Below are 18,954 nucleotides of genomic sequence, written 5' to 3'. Positions count from 1 at the left end.
ACTTTACCATAACGTCCCTTTAACAAAGTTTTTTCACTGAATTTCATAGGTTTTTAGTAGCGCAACTTAACCATAACGTCCCTTTAACAAAGTTTTTTCATTGATATATATATATATATGGGATTTTCTTAACGGCTCCTTTAGAAACCTCAGTAAGGCACTTAATGAATTTTGTCTTGGCTGTGGTGAGGAAAGGAGGGCCCTCCTATGGGCTGTATTATGAGCCCTGTCATTTCACTTCCTATGTCAGGGTTGCAAACATGTCTCTGATAAAATGTTGCTCCCTACTTGGATTAAAATGATTTTTCAGAGAGTAAAACAAAAATTAGCTTTGCCAGTAACGATAGTTTATGCTTATTAAAATATGTTCTTTGCCACTGTTCTGCTGGTAACTAACTTGAAAACATACCAGTGTAGCTTTGTGGGTAGATGCAGGGGTTAGGCTCCCATGTGTCCATTGTTTCCCATTTTTGTTTAGCAAATTTTCCTGTTTTTAGGGAGTAAAAATGGATGGTCTATATGTCACTTAGCTATACGGCTTGTTTTGGGTAAGTGTTGTCACAACTCACAGGACACTGCAATGTGGAAAGTAAGAAGAGGCCCAGGAATTGTGACCATCATATTCTAAGGTGCAGTTAGTCTGATGCAATTTTCTTTATTACACATCCTTACACAAACTATGCATGTTAACCTGGCCCTTGAATTACTTAAAGTGGCACACAAACTCCTATTAGAATGTGTTGTGACATATTCCTTTTCTTTGCCATTTTCCCATCTGTAAATATTATATTCTGTCTGAATAGTTTGACAGCAACATCAATTATGCAATATGGCTTTTATAATACACATGAGTGTTTTTCCAGTGGCTTAAAAAAACTGTTTTCTCTGCACAGGAGTACTTTTGCTAGGTACTGAGGCAGATCTTGAAGTCTTGGACTAGTTGATGAGTAGTGTTTATAATAACATCTAAAATATGTTTTAGCCTATGCGTTCTGAAAAAAATGTTGTAAGATGCACCTTTTACACAGATTTGTAAAGAAGTGCAGTGGATGGGAAGCGGAAATTCCTTTCCACACTCTATTCAGAGGCAGGATCTCATTAACTTTGCATGCTCACAAAGTGGCTTACCTCATTAGTCAGTTGTGCCCATGGAAGAAAATGTGCGCACGACAGCCAACCAGTTCCGCTCATAGAGAAAAATAATTAAAGGGAACATTGCCTTTGGGTCCCACATTTTTTGGTTCTTTGTCAACTCCATTGGCTTACTGTTGAGAAACAGATTGCCTTAAAATCTCTCTACATTGTGCATTGAGCTTTTTATTGGCAAGGTGCAGAATATTTGCAATCCAAATTTCTGCACTATGTTCCTGGTAGGTGTCTACGGTCTCAAAATAAGCGTTTGGTTCAGGTTCCTCATCTCAGATTAATGAGAACTGGTGGGTGAGCATTTTCTATTGTAGCTGCAAAACTATGGAACTTGATTCTGTATCTGTTAAGACATGCTCTAAAAACCGTCTTATTTTAGCCTTCCTTCTGGTCTCCTGTCTTAGTCTTGTTGGTTGGTCCTGCGTATGTATTTATTTATACATTTATAACATCGCTCAAAGCCGGCAGGCATCTAGGCTCTGGTTACAGATCAAATAATAACGTTCGTTGGAGGGAAGGGGGGAAGAGTCAATGGAATAGGAATTTTTTAGGTGCTTTCTGAAGACAGAATAGGATGGTTCTCTATGTAGATGAAAGGGTAGCTTGTTCCAGTGAGAAGGTGCCCAGACTGGGAAACTAGATCCTCCCACTTTGGATCTTTTGAAATGTGGTTTGACGAGACAGTGACTGTAGGCGGCTCTGGTGGGTCTTACTGAGGTGCATTTTATGACTTTGTTGACCAGGTAGCCAGATGCATCATTTGAGAGACAAGGGTGGCTGAGTGATAGAATATTGAAGATAATTCTATCCTTGACAGGGAGGCAGTGTGCTGAGATTCTGGCTTCTGAGATGTGGTCCTGTTTGCTAATGTCAAGGGCAGCTCTGAGCACATTGTTCTGAGTAGTTTGTAGTTTGTGATATATACCTTTGGTGCGCTTTATAAGTAAGATTAACATATATCATAACATAAAATAACACATTTTGATCGTAGAGCCAGACAGATGATAAATAAATGTTCTAAGGATTCTATAGCTGAGTCATCACTACAGAATCTATATGCATTTGAGATTTTAGGAACCTTTGCTCTAGATGCAGTCATTTCTTGAGTCGGTGCAGGTTGAACCTCAATCTTCGAAAATTCATCATCCATCTGCTGTTGAACCAGATGTTTCCTGTACATTTATCTTCCAAGAGAGATAATATAAACAACTTTTTTTTTGTATTTAAAGATCTAGTATGGATCCAGTCGAGCTGCTTTCGGTTACTTTTTATTTTTCTAGGGGATCCTTGACCAGATCAGTTTAAGTGTGACCTAACTTTAGAAGTAAATTCTGGATGTTATCAACCTCGTTATTTATCACAGTATAAGACAGTGTTTACATTAGTTCTGACACCACGAAGTGGACAAAGGATTTATAATCTTAGTATAAAGAAGGAGGGATTCCCAATCAATGTAAAGTTGCAGTGAGTTTAGCCCTAACTGACAATGAATAATAGAGATAGGTACATTACTAGGAAGGTTTAAAATCATCTCCAAAGATTGCTTTCATCCTTATCCCATTCAACCTTAGCTGATTAGACTTCACCTCCATAGGTTAGATAGGGCACCATTTTCCCTGTATAAACCATAATAAGAGGTAGAATAGAAAAGCGCCAATATTTTATGTATATTTTTTTTCATTTGGGAGGCAATAGCCACATATTTATTAAAAGGTTCCCTGTCTGTAGATATTGAAGACATTTTTCCTCGAATGTTGGCTCACAAATATTTCCAGTTGTCAACTATATTCATTTGAGAGCTATGAATATGTACCATCTAAATTTAGTCTGTTTGTTGCAAATTGGATTACAAATTAGAACTTTTACCTTGGACAAATTCATTTCCCGATCCAAAGTCAAGCAATCTTTGAAGACCTATGTTTTTTTGATTGATTAAAACTATGTGGTTGTCATGAACCAAATAACATTCTTTACAACGACCCAACCTAGGAGGAAAGGAGCTACAGCCATAATGTGCATGCCTAATTCATCTACATGTAAATGAAAAGAGCAGAGGCACTAATACACACCACTGCCGGAGGCCTCGATTGGTAGGTATTGTATCAGACAACTTGCACTCACGTTTATGTTTCTGTGTGTAAATAGCTTCATATGTTAATAATCGCTGCAGGGCATCCCAAAGTGAAAATCTTAGACCAGAGTGGATCTTCGTGCATAGAAACACGTGTGTACTGGCTTGCTACATATTATATCTCGATTAATGTGATTGAAAGCTTGGGTCAAACCCACAAATGCTAGATAGAGAGGATGTGGGGAATAATTTTGCAGCAGAGTCTAAAACCTTTCTAAAACCAGATAGCTTGGGGTTGTTGAATGAGCCAATTTTTAGGTTTCTTAAATTTATCTCAGAGAAGATCTTGCTTATTGTATCAAGGAGTGCTATCAATCTGTAATTAGAATGGGTATCGCTATCTCCCTGTTTGAATACAGGCACCAAAACGGATATCCTCAAGACCCAGGATAGGATGTCGATGATAGAATGCAGGAAAATAGATTGAATAGGGGCCCATACCACAAGGATGGATTGTCTTTGAAAATAGTCATCGGACACACATCCGGCCTTGGAGCACGGGGAGCAAGTAAATCTCATCCTCGTCAAAGGCAAGCAACTGATTAACATTAGTCTAAGTAAGGACAGCAATCCTAAGTGTAGCTAAGGCAGCATATAGACCAGTAAAGTGAGCCTTCCAGACTTGGTCAGATATTATATTTACTTGGGGGGGCGAGTTGCAAAGCATCAGACCGATTCATGATCTTTCAAAAACATTTAATCTGAGAAGGATCCAAAGGTTTTAACATTTTGTATGCATCATTTTGTTATGGATTTTTTTTGTGGGATTTCATCCAATTCTTTTAAGCTTGTTTCACCTAGTTTAAAAGACTCCTTGGAATCAGCATAACTGTTGTGGAAAGACGCACTGAGTGTGGTGATGAATCTAGAGATAGCATTGGGGGCCCATATAATTTGTTTTTTGAGAATTCACCCAACGATTGGAAATTGTTGCAGCGGAGATCTTATTATTCCATTTTAGGTTTATATCCATCTGCAGCAAGGCATGATTACTTGTTTCGAAAGGGACACGCCCAAAAAGCCACACAACAGTTTAGTAGTGAATTACATATGAAAATGTAATCAATTGTCGAGTTATACAATAGTCTAGACCAAGTGCTGTTAGCTGGAATTTATATCCATCGATAAGAGGTTTAGCTAGTAGCCATGGTTATTTCTTAATTTCTGAAGACTTTTTACAATAAAATACATATGCTATAAACCCGGCACCTGCACATGTTTCTGTAAAGTTCCCTGTTGTACTGCGAAGTTTTGAATTAATGATGTATTTCTGTTTCCACTGTTGGAAAAGTAAAGGATGGGCAATCAAACAAATGTGATCGATTTCCAGCTGTTGGGCTTCCCCCTTGGTCCTGAGCTCCGGATCTTTTTTTTCCTCATCATCCTGTCGACCTACATTCTCACTCTTACAGCCAACATTGCCATCATCATCTTGGTCAGATTGGATCGACGTCTTCACACGCCAATGTACTTACTGCTTTCTCATCTGTCCTTCCTGGAGATATTTTACACCTCTACAATTGTACCGAAGATGCTGGCAAATATCCTACAAAAGACTAGAATCTCTTTAGCTAGCTGCCTAGCACAGATATATTTTTACTTTTCTCTAGGTTCGACTGAGTTCTTCCTTCTAGGGGTGATGGCTGTAGATCGCTACATAGCTATATGTAACCCTTTACGTTATGCAGCTATCATGAATGTGAAGGTTTGTCTGCAGACTACTGCTGCTTGCTGGTTTGGGGCATTTTTGTCAATTCTTTTTCTCATCATTTTGTTATCTAAGCTCTCTTTCTGTGGCCCCAACCTCATCAATCATTTCTTCTGTGATATATCACCATTGCTACAGCTCTCATGCAGTGACACCCATATGGTGGAAATTGTGGTATTCCTTTTTGCTTGCAACATCATCCTTTCCTCCTTCCTGTTGACTATCATATCCTATGTCCTAATTGTGTCCACTATCCTCAGGATCCCATCCCAGAAGGGGAGGCAGAAAGCCTTCTCCACATGTGCATCGCACCTCACAGTTGTAGTAATCCTGTATGGCACCGTCATCTTCATCTATGTGAGGCCAAGGTTTGCATATCCCATGGATATCAATAAATGTGTTGGGGTCTTCAATACTGTAGTGACCCCACTTCTAAATCCCTTAATTTACTGTCTACGGAACAATGAGGTTAAACTAGCTGTGAAGAAGCAATTAAGCAGATATGTAATGGGCAAAATCATGTCTCCATCCCATATATTCTGATGCTAAAGTTTCATGCAACATGTATTTTCCTATTATTAAGTCAATAAAAAACAAATTGCAACTCAGCTACCTTGAAAGCCCACTTTTTATGGTACACCGCACAAGTGATTGCCAGGATAAACAGGCATTACCAAGACATCAGCATTTCATGATTGCATTAAAATACTCAGTGCAAAACTGGAGAATGGAACAGGGCATGTGTTAATTTAAACTGAGAGTTTTTGTTAAACAATATTCACGATGCAGACACAAACTATTGCCAGATTTGTCTACCTTTATATGTTGCTGAATATTATTTTTGGCCTATTGATATTTTATTAGTTTTAACAAAGTATAAAATCTGAATTATTAGAACGTAGGTGTCTTAGATTTATTGCTCCTATAGATATCTTTTGTTACGTAGATTTTCTAGATTATCATTTTGCCAAATATTCATTAATATTTCTACTGTGGGCACACAAAATCAAAAAATGTAATCTTAATTTTGAATCAACCAATAGTTGCCCAGATAAACACATTAGTTCAAATGTATTTGTTTTTTCTTTTAATAAAAATGTACATATTATATTTTTTGTAGCACTTTTACATGTTAATGTTGAGACTTAGACCATGATTCATGGAATCAGGTGGAAAAATAGCGCAACGGCTGTGCGCCGAGAAGGACCCTGCATGAGCCGTGGCGCAGATAAAAATGTGCGTGGCACGCGTATTCATGGATTTCAAGAGGCATTACAAGCCGTCGCGCACTTAATAACAAGTTGCATGAGGAAGCCACAAACACCCCTCCACACACACCAAAAAGCAAGTGAAATGACTAACACGGCGCAAGCCTCCGCGCCATCCCATGCCCAGCATCCAGCACCCCAGCTAAATCAGGCAACAACACCTAGCATTCCCAGGCTGCACCCCAGATAAAACACGTACCCTCCCACGCAAGCCCAGACCATACCCCAGCAAAATCGCGTGACAACACCTCGGAATCCCCTGCTGCACCCCAGATAAAATGCGTGCCCTCTCTCACAAGCCCAGCCCGTACCCCACCAAAATCACACACGCACTCATAAGTGTAGGCTACAACTGTTATAAAAACGTGAGTCCCCCCTACACCATCGGCACCCACCATGTGCACATACCCCCCTACTGCACATGAACCACTGAAGTACATACACCACCCCTAGACCCCCTCACCTGTGACATCCCCTGAAGGCAGCCCCCTCCAGAAAGGACACCACCCCCAGCCACCCCTCACCTGTGACACCCCGTGCAGGCAGCTCCCTCCAGAAGGGACACCACCCAAAGGCAGAACCCTCCAGAAGGGATACCACCCCCAGGCTGCCTCACCTGTGACAACCCCTGCAGGCAGCCCCCTCCAGAAGGGATACCACCCCCAGCCCCCCTAACCTGTGACACCCCCTGCAGGCAGCCCCCTCCAGACTGGACACTACCCCCAGGCCCTCCACCTTTGACACCCCCTCCAGGCAGCCCCATCCAGAAGGGACATCCCCCAGGCGCCTCACCTGTGACACCCCCTGCAGGCAGCCCCCTCCAGAAGGGACACCGCCCCATGCCCCCTCACCTGTGACACCTCCTGCAGGCATCCCCCTCCAGAAGGGATACCACTCCCAGGCCTCCTCACCTGTGACACCATCCACAGGCTGCCTCCTCCAGAAGGGACACCTCTCCTAGGCCCCCTCACCTAATTCCCCCACTGCAGGCAGCTCCCTCCAGGCTGGACACAACCCCCCAGCACCCCTCACCTGTGACAATCCCCACAGGTAGTAAGTACCCTGACAGTGTGACACATCACTACTGCAATGGTTGTCTGTTGCTTACCTAAACCTTTGTGGTGTGACTGCAGCATGATTATCATCATCAACATGTATCCTGCCAATCCAAATAACTGCATTCACCGGCGATACATCCATGAGTGTAGCATCTGCTCACACACCCTTCCTGGCTGTAATCATCCCCTAACATACACATGTGACAAGTGATTGGTAAAACTGGTTCCTGCTGGCCATGCGACAATGCCATGGCATCAAAGGACAGTGACCGAATGTGTGCCCACGACAGAAGCAAACATACCAACAATGTGTGCTACATCCACAAACAATGGGTAGGCGTGTCATAGCCTGAGCATGAGTGAGCCAGGTGTCAAAAAACCTGTTAGGGAACTATCACTTGACCGTTCCAGGCATGGGTGATGAATAGGGCAGTCAGAGAGTGCATGACTCACAGAGACTGGTGAATTGTGCAGCCACTGTGGAATATCAGAAATGTGCCACTACTGCATTCCAGTGGTAGAGGTTGACCAACACCTGAGAGAAGGCATTCTGTGATACCACACGCTGCTGAAGGTGTATGCACGACATGTGTGTCACACATCAATAACAAATTAATGTGCTATGACGGTGACCATGGAACACTCCCACAGTTAGCCCACCTCCCTCCACCCCAACCACAGTGAAGCCAAATACAGAATGATGCAGCACCGGTCAAAGGAAATACAATTAGACTGTGTTCGATCCATCTAGTTGACACACCACCACCTGTCAGCCACATGTGCACCCTGCCATCGCAAACCATTCCAGCAACAACAACAAACAAGCATGTACGCAACCAAACACAGAACTCCCAATGGATAGAAGTACGCCCTCAAAATAGAACTAGAAAACAGGCCCACACCCAAATGAATAGCAAGAAGCGAGGAATTGAACAAACAAAATGATATATTATCAATAAATATTTACATCATACATTTGCAAACGAAAAAGAAAGCTGTCCATGGAAATGTACTAAAATAAGATACTCATTATGCCTAAATAAATATATACAATTAAAAATGGGATTGTAAATCCAAAAAGTCTGGTGAAACACAAAATAATAAAAAGGAAACCTACACCTAAACAACTATGTACAATAAAAAAGGGGAAGTAATGTTCGAAAAGTCAGGTGAAAATCAAAAAAATAAGAGGAAACATACACCTAAATAACTATATACACAGGCAGCAGGCTAGTCCATCTCTTCCTCACCAATGTTGCTCAGACTCTCCACCAGGAAATCATCCAGCACTGCGTCCACTTCCCCCAGGTGGGCTTCCGTTATTTCCTGGAGCATATGTCTCTCCATCCCCTCAGCCTCCCTGCAAGTTATCTCCAGGATGGCAGACCGCCTCCTTTCCCGATGCAGTGCAACTTCCGCTTTGGCCATTACCCTAGCCTCCCGAGCCCGCTGCCTCTCTGCTCCTATTTGCTGCCCATAGCGCATGAACACCGAAGACATCCTCGTTCTGAGCTCCATGTTTGCATCCTGCCTCACGCCGTGTACCTGCCCCTTGTTGATGGTTGGCCCTGAGAAAATTAGCCTACTCCTTAGAGCTTGCTGCTGCCACAGCACCCGGTGCCTGCTTCGTGTGTACACCCTGTGGGTTGATGACGATACCCGGAGCTGTACGGCCTGTGCCCTGCTCATGGGTGCCTGCTGTCCCTCCATTGCCGGATTCCTGTCGGTCCCTGGATCGCCACGGTGACCACCTCAGCTGATTGACCCTCGACTCCCAACTCAGGCAGGGATGTTGGCTCCACCAGACTGGGCAATCTAGGTGGGTCTGGTGCACAGGGGGCCCTGGTGGTATGTGGGCCGGAAGGCACCCCGGAGGATGACTGGCGCACAGAGGCAGAGGACGAGGACGAGGAGGGGGTTGCATTACTAAACAGCCCACATAGCACAAACTGGACCAGGAATGTTGCGAGCGACATGAGGAGACAGCATACCTCATTGTGATGCAGCCTATGTGAAGCCTGCACATCATCACGTATGACGGCTGTAGGCATCACCACACCGACCTTCAGGGGTACCACAATGTCCTGAATGGCAACAGCCAATGGAATTGGGGTGTCGGTCTGTATGTACACATCCGACACCACTTGCTGGGTCTGGGTGAGGCATGCCGGCAGGCACATACAGCTGCATCCACTGGCCGAGGGGCAGGAGTTTGCACAAGCACCGCAAGGGTGGCCTGCACAGACTCATACCCCAGGGACAGGACTCCAGTAGTCACGCCCACTTCATCACCCCCACCTGACCCCATGGGCTGTGTTTCTACGGCCACTGCCTCCCCCTCCGCCGTCGCCAACCTGGATGACTATGAGGCATCTTCCGCACTGAATGGCCCCTGTGTTGCGTCAACTGTGCCCCACTGCTGAGGAGTCCACTCCCTCCTTCGCCCTCTTGGACTTACCCCACCGGCATTGTCAATGGTCCTGGCGCGGCCCCAGCCACCTCGCTCCCCGACGATGTGCTGTCATGGGTGCGTGGCTGGGCCTTGTGTCTCTGCCTGGTGGAGGCATCCCTGCTGCCATGCTCCACAGCACTGCTATCACCCTTTTCTTCCAATGCAACTGTGGAAAAGGAGACACAGAACACAAACATCAGTGTACTGCACCAATGTGTGCATGGCAATACAAACATTCACATGAAGTTCACTAGTCAAGGGAACAACCTTCATCCTCCACCACCACACACATGGAAATGCAATCCATATACATGCACATACATGCATGTCCATCACTGCAGACATTCACATCAGAGAACAACCAATCAATTGCGTATGCTACACACACATGCATCATGTGCTCATACACATGTCATGCACACACATCAACTGAGAGTCCACAAGCAGTGTGATGAGCAATCACATCAGAGTCCCGTCAACTGTAATCCAGTGACATGACTACGTCAGATATTGAAATGCACGTGTTGCATCCAGCCATGAGTGATGTCCAGTCACGCATTCCTATCTTTGACACATACACATGACGTGGCCAACACTACCTCAACTCTCACACTTGTCACACTGGCACGTCTGACACCCAAGTAACAAAACATGTGCATGGTCTGAAACGCAGCAGTACAACACACAATACAAATGACATCTCATAATTAGATATGGTTCAATGCACATATGGAGAGCACTGTCTGGGGCATGCACGCAGCCATCCGTATCAGGCTAATACTTGCTGAAAGCCTAAGGTGCTCACTCCTAGCATGCAGGAACATGCATATGCACTGTTGAGCATAGAAACACATGGATACTCACAAGACGACTTCAGACGTTGGTGAAACTCATAGACCTGACTGTGCAGCACCGGGTAAAACTTCTCCAGGACCTGCATGTTAGCGATGTTCAGCCGGCACCTGTGCCCCTCTATGGTGGCTCGTGCCTCGAGGAAGTGCAGGGCCTTGCTGTGGGTCCTGGATTTAAGGTCCTCCCAGCACTTGTGCATGTTCTTAAAGGTCTGAGATGCCACCACCTCTGCGTTGATGGCATCCCATATCCCGTCCAAGATCCGCTGACATCCATCCTTGCTGCGTTGCATCACTGGGTTGAAGAGGGCATCATAATTCCCCAGGACCTGTTCCAACAGGATGTCAAATTCCCTGGAAGTGAAGTTGCCAGCCCTCTGCCTCTCTGTCATGAGGTTGCCACTCTGGTCAGAAGATGATGTTGCTGACATGGCAACCCCCGAGGCAGGTGAGGGTGGGCAAGGTGGTCCTGGAGACAGGCTGTGGAGCGTTGGTGATGGTATGGCACGTTGGGAGTACGGTGAATCAGCTGAGGTGGTCACAGGGCCAAGGACAGGAGCATCAACAATGGCTGGACAGCAGACACTTAAAATGCAGGCAAATCAGCAAAAGGCACAAACACTCGACAGGCATCAGCAGATGGCTCGATAGGAGACAGCTCAGGGCATTAGGAGGCAGGTTTAAAGGCTTGCAGGAAGGAGTGTGGGTCTTCCGTGTCTAACACGTGGGCAGCCAGAAACATAGTGACAGTTACTATGCACGTTCAAAATTAGCATGGTGAACCCGAGGAACGGGTCCTTTAAGACGAGGTAACAGTATCTGAGATGGATGGGGATGCAGATCTTACTCATACATCAATAATCACACCGAAGTTGGCAAAAATCAAGGCTGTTTTAATAACAAGTACAACGGACATCAACAGATGCCGCACAGAATTATCTCAACACATTTCATGAAAAATAGTTCTTTTATAATAAATATTCAAATATTCATCATGAGTGACATCAGGATATGTGGCCAAATAAGAAAACCTACTAGGGGTTGTGGTTGGTCAACAGGGAACATCTAAATATACTTTCTATGGGATACAGGGACGTGATTGTGTCTCTAAGATCAGGTGGACAACTAAGCTCATCCCAAGTGCAAGCCATCTTCCGTGTCAGTCAGATACATGACATACTATTGGCTTCTCAAACTATAGGGCTCTTTAATATGTGGCCCTCTAAAATTGTTTGACATGCTTCTACTCTTCTGGAATATTCCACTCGCTAGCAGCACACAAGCTGGTAGTCCAGGTGCTGGGGGGTTGGCCTGGTCATGCCTCCCCACCCAATTAGCCCAACATCCATCATCACTCCGGAAGTCTGCCTTTCAATTAATGTCTTTGAACTCGGCCTTGTAGAGGCTCACTGCGCCTGAGAATAAAAAGGAGTGAAGTCATGGCCTTATATCTTCTGGTCTCGGTGTAGCTCGCCCCACTATCTATTTTCATCTGACCATGTGACTGGAGACCATGTTTTTGAGCTTCACGTTGTATTTAATACTATTAAATGAAGACATCTTGGCACCTCCAGTGGCTTTCCATTATACCTCAAACAGGAGCTGAGCTTGCTTCTCACATTCATGTATCTTCGCAAGTAGATAACTAGGCTCTCGGTGGCCCCAACTATTGACACTGGGCCAGGCAAGCCTTTCTCAAATCTTCCTTCGCCATCAGTTATTCTTATTCTGCTGCGCCACACTTCCAGCCGTTTCATTCACAGGGTCCAAGTTTGCTAAAGTGTGTTGTGGAACATCGAGATTCTATACATTCCTATATATATAAATTGGCGCATCACCTGCAATCTATTCACTATGTAGCCAGCTTTATGATTACTTTGTCTACTTGTGTTACTGCATCTGTATAATTGTGAAATGGCTTTGCATTTTCTTTGGTGCTTCTCTGTACTTGCAATCTTCATTTCTCTCCTGAAATGTTGCTCACTTCACTACTTTGTCATCAGATTCTATAAGCTCTATATTCTTACTTCATTTGCATCTCTTCTGATTGTGTCACCTCTGCTTCATGTGACATCACCAGTCCTCTCTTTCATTCATTTTGACACTTCTTCCAGAACTTCCTTTAGAAGATCGTAATTTCTCTGCAGATACATATAGGATTTTCTAAATGGAAACCTTGTTTCAAGGACTTTTTGTCATGGTATAGGCACCCTCACTGGTATTGCACATGTCACAATTTCCAGTTGCCAACATAAAGGCAGAATAGGGCCAGAACATCCGGTAGAGATACTTGGTACCTCCTCTACACTCCCCCCTCTGGGCGATTCATTGACCACTCTCCCATCCGTCTTCGCATCCAGACATCCTCGTCTGAAGAAATGCTTCCTTGGAGTCCATGGGCCTCATTACACGGAAGGCAGTAAGGGTTAACGGTCACCGGTAATGGTACCGGTGACCATTACCGGTGACCGTTAACCCTTACCGCCTTACTACGAGGTCCCTTTGCGGGTTGGTACTTTAACGCCTGCTTTTTAGCAGGCGTTAAAAACCAACCCGCAAAGGGACCAGGGTGCTAATTACGGTACCACAATTTGCGGTACCGTAATTAGCACCTTCCCCATTCCCATTATGCCCTATGGGGCAAAAATGGGAATGGGGAAGGGCAATGGGGGAAGGGGGAATTACCGCCCCGCCAACCTTGGAATAGGGCGGTAATTCCCCTTTCCTCCAAGGCGGTGCCGGTATTTTACCGGCATGGAACAAGGTGCTAATAGCCTACCGTGTAATGAGGCCCCATATCTTTATTACTCCCTTCAGGCATCCTGATGATTTCATATGCTCATCAATACCCCAGGTCATTAGACTGCATTGTCCATTCAGACTGCAGTAGATCCATATTCCCACATACTTCATTTCTCGGATACACGAACTTCGTTCCCTCAGGTGCATGAATACTAGCTTAAACATAGTCCCTGATTTCTTCATCTGTCAGCTCTTTGGGTTTGGATCCAGACTCAACATCAATCATGATTTTCATTCCTGACGCTTTCTTTGCAGTCTTTTTGAATTGTGTGATTATTATTCTGACCACACAGAATCCACACATGCTCATTACTAACAGGGCTCCAAGAAACTTGAAAATGTTTGCCATCCATTGTGGAACCCATGAGAAGATTGATGCAAACCAGCTGTCATCAGCAATGTCTTCTACTTCATCTTCCATCCTGACGTGCACGTTTGTCAACATTGTTTTGACCTCTGTCAAGGTGTCATTCTCGTCATCATGAGAAGCTATGAATGTGCAACATGATTCTCTGATTTTGGCACAGACATCTCCATCCATTGCTGTAATCATATCCAGGACATATTCTGAAGAGTCATCAGTCGTATGGTTCTCACCTCTTCCTTGATAGCATTGAATCCCTTTATGGTAGTGTTGATTGTCTGCAGGAGCTCCAATCTGGTTATCTGTAACCACTTGGCATTTGCCATTGTTTGCATCACAGGCATATTAAAGCCAACTGTAAAGACTGAGACAGTTTTGCTGAACAGTTTGTGCTCATATGGAATAGCATCAAAAGCTTTTATTGAATTAGCTGAGATGTAATTCTCCCTCTTTATTCAATGGAAGAGTCCAACAGATCTCTTGTTTCTCAGGTGAGCATCTGCCTTTGGAAACTAACCAATTTTCAGGTCGCTCTTTGGAATCACTAATGCGGGGATATGAACAATCACAGTAGAACATAGTCCTCCCCAATCACTGGGCAGCTTCAAGTATGCTCTGGATCTGCAGGTCCAGTAGTGGTCCATTATCACTACTGTCCCATCCTTGATTCCAGGTACATGGAAGATTCACCCACACTGCTGATTTTCTCCAACTTTTCTTGTGCCATTGTTTCTGAAGCACAGTTATGCACTAGCCAGAGGAACTTTCTGCAATGGGCCTCCTTTATCTTCGACCCATGTCAGCAACTTTGCAAGCCTATGGCCAGAGAGGTTTGTATCCTTTTTCCACACAATCTATAACTGGTTTATGATGTCCAGTGACTGCCACTGCTCTGCATACATCTGGATGCCTTCTTCCCAGGCATCTGGAGAAAGTACTGTTCCCCAGGCCTCTTTCCTTGCATCATCATATTTCTTAATCAGTCTTTCCTTGGCAATTGAGCTTTCTATTTATTTCCCATTGGATTCCTGCTCCTTTCATGCCAGGCTGTTCATATCTTATCACATGATCTCTGGTGTGCGGTCTTTCTCTTGTCTTTAAATCTTGAACATAATCATCTTCTTCTGGAGCTGTCCATTCAGTTGCCCATATCAAAGATGCTGTTTGACCCTGGAATTGACCTCTGGTATGGCAGAGTGCAAGGTGAGTCAAGCAATGAGCTGTTTGGACCTCTATCTCTATAGCTATGAATATCTTAGACTTTCCCGTAGCATAAGGTAGGAGAGCACAAACATAATAATCCTCCTCAGAGGTTCTCTTTCCTACCTCCTTCATGGTTGATACCACATGTTGTTGCCCATATGTCTAAATAATCATTTAACTCATAATCATCTTCCCTTGCACTTCTCTTGGGTCTCTTTCTTTCCAAAGAATACATGCAAAATGCTCCCGGAGTACATCAGACATCATCCTTCCTACAGGGGGAATCATAGGAACACTTGTCAGAGAAACAGGTGACTTCACAAGTGTTACTGGTGTTGGGACAATCACATATGGCCTTGGCCTCCTTACAACCTCTAACTCTGCATAAGTCACTGGAGTGGGGGAGAATCAGAGGGACTTATATGTTTCTGGAACTGACAAGGTAAGCAGCATGAATTAGCAAATATAGAAAAACAATAACAGATGCTGTGCATATATAAATTATGCATCAATACATGAAGTCCCACCATTGGTGTCTTTCCACACTTTGATGAGTCTGCTCACATCTCTGGAACTGCATTATGCTCAATAAACCTCATTGTGCCTGTGTACTTATTTTTTAGGAAGGAAAAAACCTTTTTAATCAGGCAGCCTCGTTAAATGCTCAGGTAGCTGCCAAATTTGCTTGATTATTGCTGTCAATAATCTTCTAATCGTAGGGCCTTTTTTAGGATCCTGGACGAAATTGCAAACATCAGTGGTACACCCAACAAGAGCAGGATAAGCTCTGAGTATAAAAAGAATAAAAAGAAAGACAGCGAGAATGAGTCTATGGACATTGACATCAGACAGGACAATGTCTGGCCAAAAAGAAACTCAGTGAGAAATGAATCAGGTAACTGCTCCCTTTTCCAGTCATCAAAAAGGAAATCAAGATCAGGCATTTTCCATTTATATCAGCACTTTCTAAAGTCCAATTTCAACGAATTCCTGTGGCTCAAGAACAGTTACTTTCTCACTCCTGCTAAAATATCTATAAAGAGGATTCGGGGAAAGCCATAGTCCAAATGCACACTTGCAGGAAGGAGTGTGGGTCTTCCTCATCATTGATCGAGTCTGCATGTGCTGAACTGTTTCTTCTTGACTTGCTTCTGAATTGTGTGGGGATGCATCGGTCTCACAAGCATACAACTTCACGTCATTCAAATGTATCCAGGTGCTCCTTTCTTGACCTTTTACTTCAGATGGATAATATTCTCACCAATAAAGAGTTTTCGTACAGGTAATTCTTTGTGTCCGGTTGCTGAATAACCTTCATCTGTGTCCTGAAACTGACACCCCTTACGCTTGAGTTGATCTGAAATGACAGAGATACTAGCGGTCATACATGTTGAATACACAGGTAGCTCATTTCCTAACAAATCTGCAGTTGTCTGGGCATCACTTTTACTCCTCATTGTAGGTGACAGGGATGATCTCATTCGCCTTTGTAACTAGCTCATGGGGTGTGAGGTGGTGGTCCGACCCAGGCTGGTTCCTTAATGCACATAATGCAAGGGTCAGACAGTAAAGCCATCCCTTCTTCAGTGTCAATTTAAGTTTGGCGATTCTTTCTTTGAGAAGACTGTTGAGTCTCTCACATATCCCGTTTGTTGAGGTGATAAGCATGGGAAAGACTATGTTTAATGTTGAGCAATAAACTGATTTGTTCAAATATTTCATTTACAAAATGGGGCCCATTGTTGGATCTTAGAACCTCACATACTCCCCATCTAGGAAATACTTCTCAAACTAAACATTTTGCAGCGCAAGTGGCATCAGGGTTTGTACAGGGACCTGCTTCAATCTATCTTGAAAAGGGATACACTGCCACTATCATATACCTATATCCACTACATACTTGCAACATGTCAACATAGTCAATATGTAAATGCTGAAAAGGAACATTTGGTCAAGGAATCTCTCCTCTGATTGTTTGCAATCTGTGCCCAGCAGTAAACTTTTGACATATGATGCTGCAAGGCTTTCTCTAGTTACATGCGCAGGGTAGTGTAGCTGTTCTAACACTACCCTTAATAAGGCTACAAGCATCACCGGTTCACCAGTGCTGTCCTGCCGCCACAATGCTTCAGAAGGGGATAAAGAACACCTGCTCCGTGTCCATAGCTCATTTTTTTCCTGTGGAGCACTGTCTTGAACTTCCATCAATTGCGTTCTAGACAAATAATTGAATCCTTCATCTACAATCATAATCGTAACCACTTTTTCCTTTACATCAGGAGTATCAAAACTTAAAATAGGTGAATTTGCAACACTTTTGGCCTCTTCGTCTGCGGCTTCGTTCCCGCGAGATATAAAGTCAGTTCTCTTAGTATGTGCTGCGCATTTAGCTAATGTGATGGCTACTGGGAGCTGTAATGCTTTAATAAGCCTGTCCAATAATGCAGCGTGTTGCACTGGAGCAGCGTATGCTCAGATGTAGCCCCTCCTTTTCCAGTGTACTAATCCTGCATGCATGGTTGACATCACATAGGCGGAGTCACTGTATACCGTCAATTCCTGCCCGTTGTGTTTCTCGAGTGTGACAATAAGCTCCGCCAATTCTGCAGCCTGTGCTAAAAAGTGAGACGGTAGTATTGCACTTGCTACCTCTTAAAATTCCCCATTAGCTCTGTGCATTACCACAGCTGTACCTGAATGCCTTTCTCCATCAGTTTGATCAATTTCTGATGCCCCGTCAATAAAAAGAACCTCCCCGCCTGCTAGAGTATTCTCCTTTACCCTCGGGATCTCATCATAGAACTCCTCATAATTCGAGCAATCATGCACTTGCTTGTCCTCTGCCACAGGTTCGGCTACAAACGTGGCAGGGTTCACTATTTTACACCTGACTATTTTGATTTTAGGATTCGATGTAACTACCTCACACCCAGCAGCCCTCTGAGATCTCAGTGTACCCTTAGGTTTCTCTAAAAGAGCAAACAAAGCATGCTCAACAAATAAATTCATGGAACACCCCATCACAATGCTTGTAAAATTCTCAATGATATGATAAGGCATTTATAACGCACCTATACACAAGTGTTTCAAATGGAGAACGTAGCTGCTGCAAGCGATTGTTCGCAAGGAAAGTATCCTCTCATGAATGGATCTAAAATCCCGCTATAATATGCAGAGGTTTATACCCAAGTGTGGTTCTCTATGTAAGTGCTGCTGTCATAACTGTTCCATTCTTGTGCGAGAACAAAAATAACTCCTCAGAATAATTGGGAATTCCTAAAACTGGAGCTGTACAAATTGCTTTCTTCAACTCCTCAAACCCTTCCTCCATTTGCTCAGTCCATTCTATTTTCACATTATTCACTTGGGCTTTCCTTAAAGCCTGCAAAAAGGGTCTTGTGTATGAATTATAATCAAATACCCATGCTCTAACATAGTCACACAATCCCAAAAACTGCTGCATTTGCTTTATCATGTGCGGTTTTGATGTTTTTCATGATCACCTCAGCTCTTTGAGGTGTAAACTTCTTTCCCTCATGTGAGATTAACTGACCTATGTACATCACCTCTTCCTGGCAATATTGTAATTTCTCTTTGTCCGCCAAAATAGTCATTAGCTGAATCGAATCTTGTCTACACTCATCTTCTGTTGTGCTACAAACTAAAATATCATCTACGTACTGCAGCACAATGCTTGGCAAATCAATATTGCTTAGGTCCATCTGCAGGACCCTATTAAAGATCGACGGAGACTCACAGTACACATGTGGCAAACAAGTACTCTTCAACTTAGTCTGACGAAACGTAAATGACGTAAGATCTTGAGAGTCCTTATGCAACGGGATTGAGAAAAATGCATTTTTCAAGTCAATTGGCCTCATTCCGATTAGGGCGGTAAGGGATAACGGGCACCGGTAAGGAGACCGGCGCCGGTAATCCCTTACCACTCTACTATGTGGTCCCTTAGTGGG

The 18,954-nt window shown here is 43.9% G+C and overlaps 1 protein-coding gene across 1 annotated transcript; it reads left to right on the top strand.

Moving 5' to 3' along the window:
• Positions 1–4,574: 4,574 nt before the first annotated feature.
• Positions 4,575–5,528, top strand: LOC138520335 (olfactory receptor 6M1-like). Its single transcript, XM_069632763.1, has one exon. The coding sequence runs from the start codon at positions 4,575–4,577 to the stop codon at positions 5,526–5,528; it is 954 nt and encodes a 317-aa protein (XP_069488864.1).
• Positions 5,529–18,954: the final 13,426 nt, after the last annotated feature.

This window comes from Ambystoma mexicanum, chromosome 13 (assembly GCF_040938575.1).
Source record: "Ambystoma mexicanum isolate Mex_15411 chromosome 13, UKY_AmexF1_1, whole genome shotgun sequence".
Classification (NCBI taxonomy): Eukaryota; Metazoa; Chordata; class Amphibia; order Caudata; family Ambystomatidae; genus Ambystoma; species Ambystoma mexicanum.
Note: the sequence above shows the minus strand (reverse complement) of the source record. Positions and strands in the feature narration are given on the sequence as shown.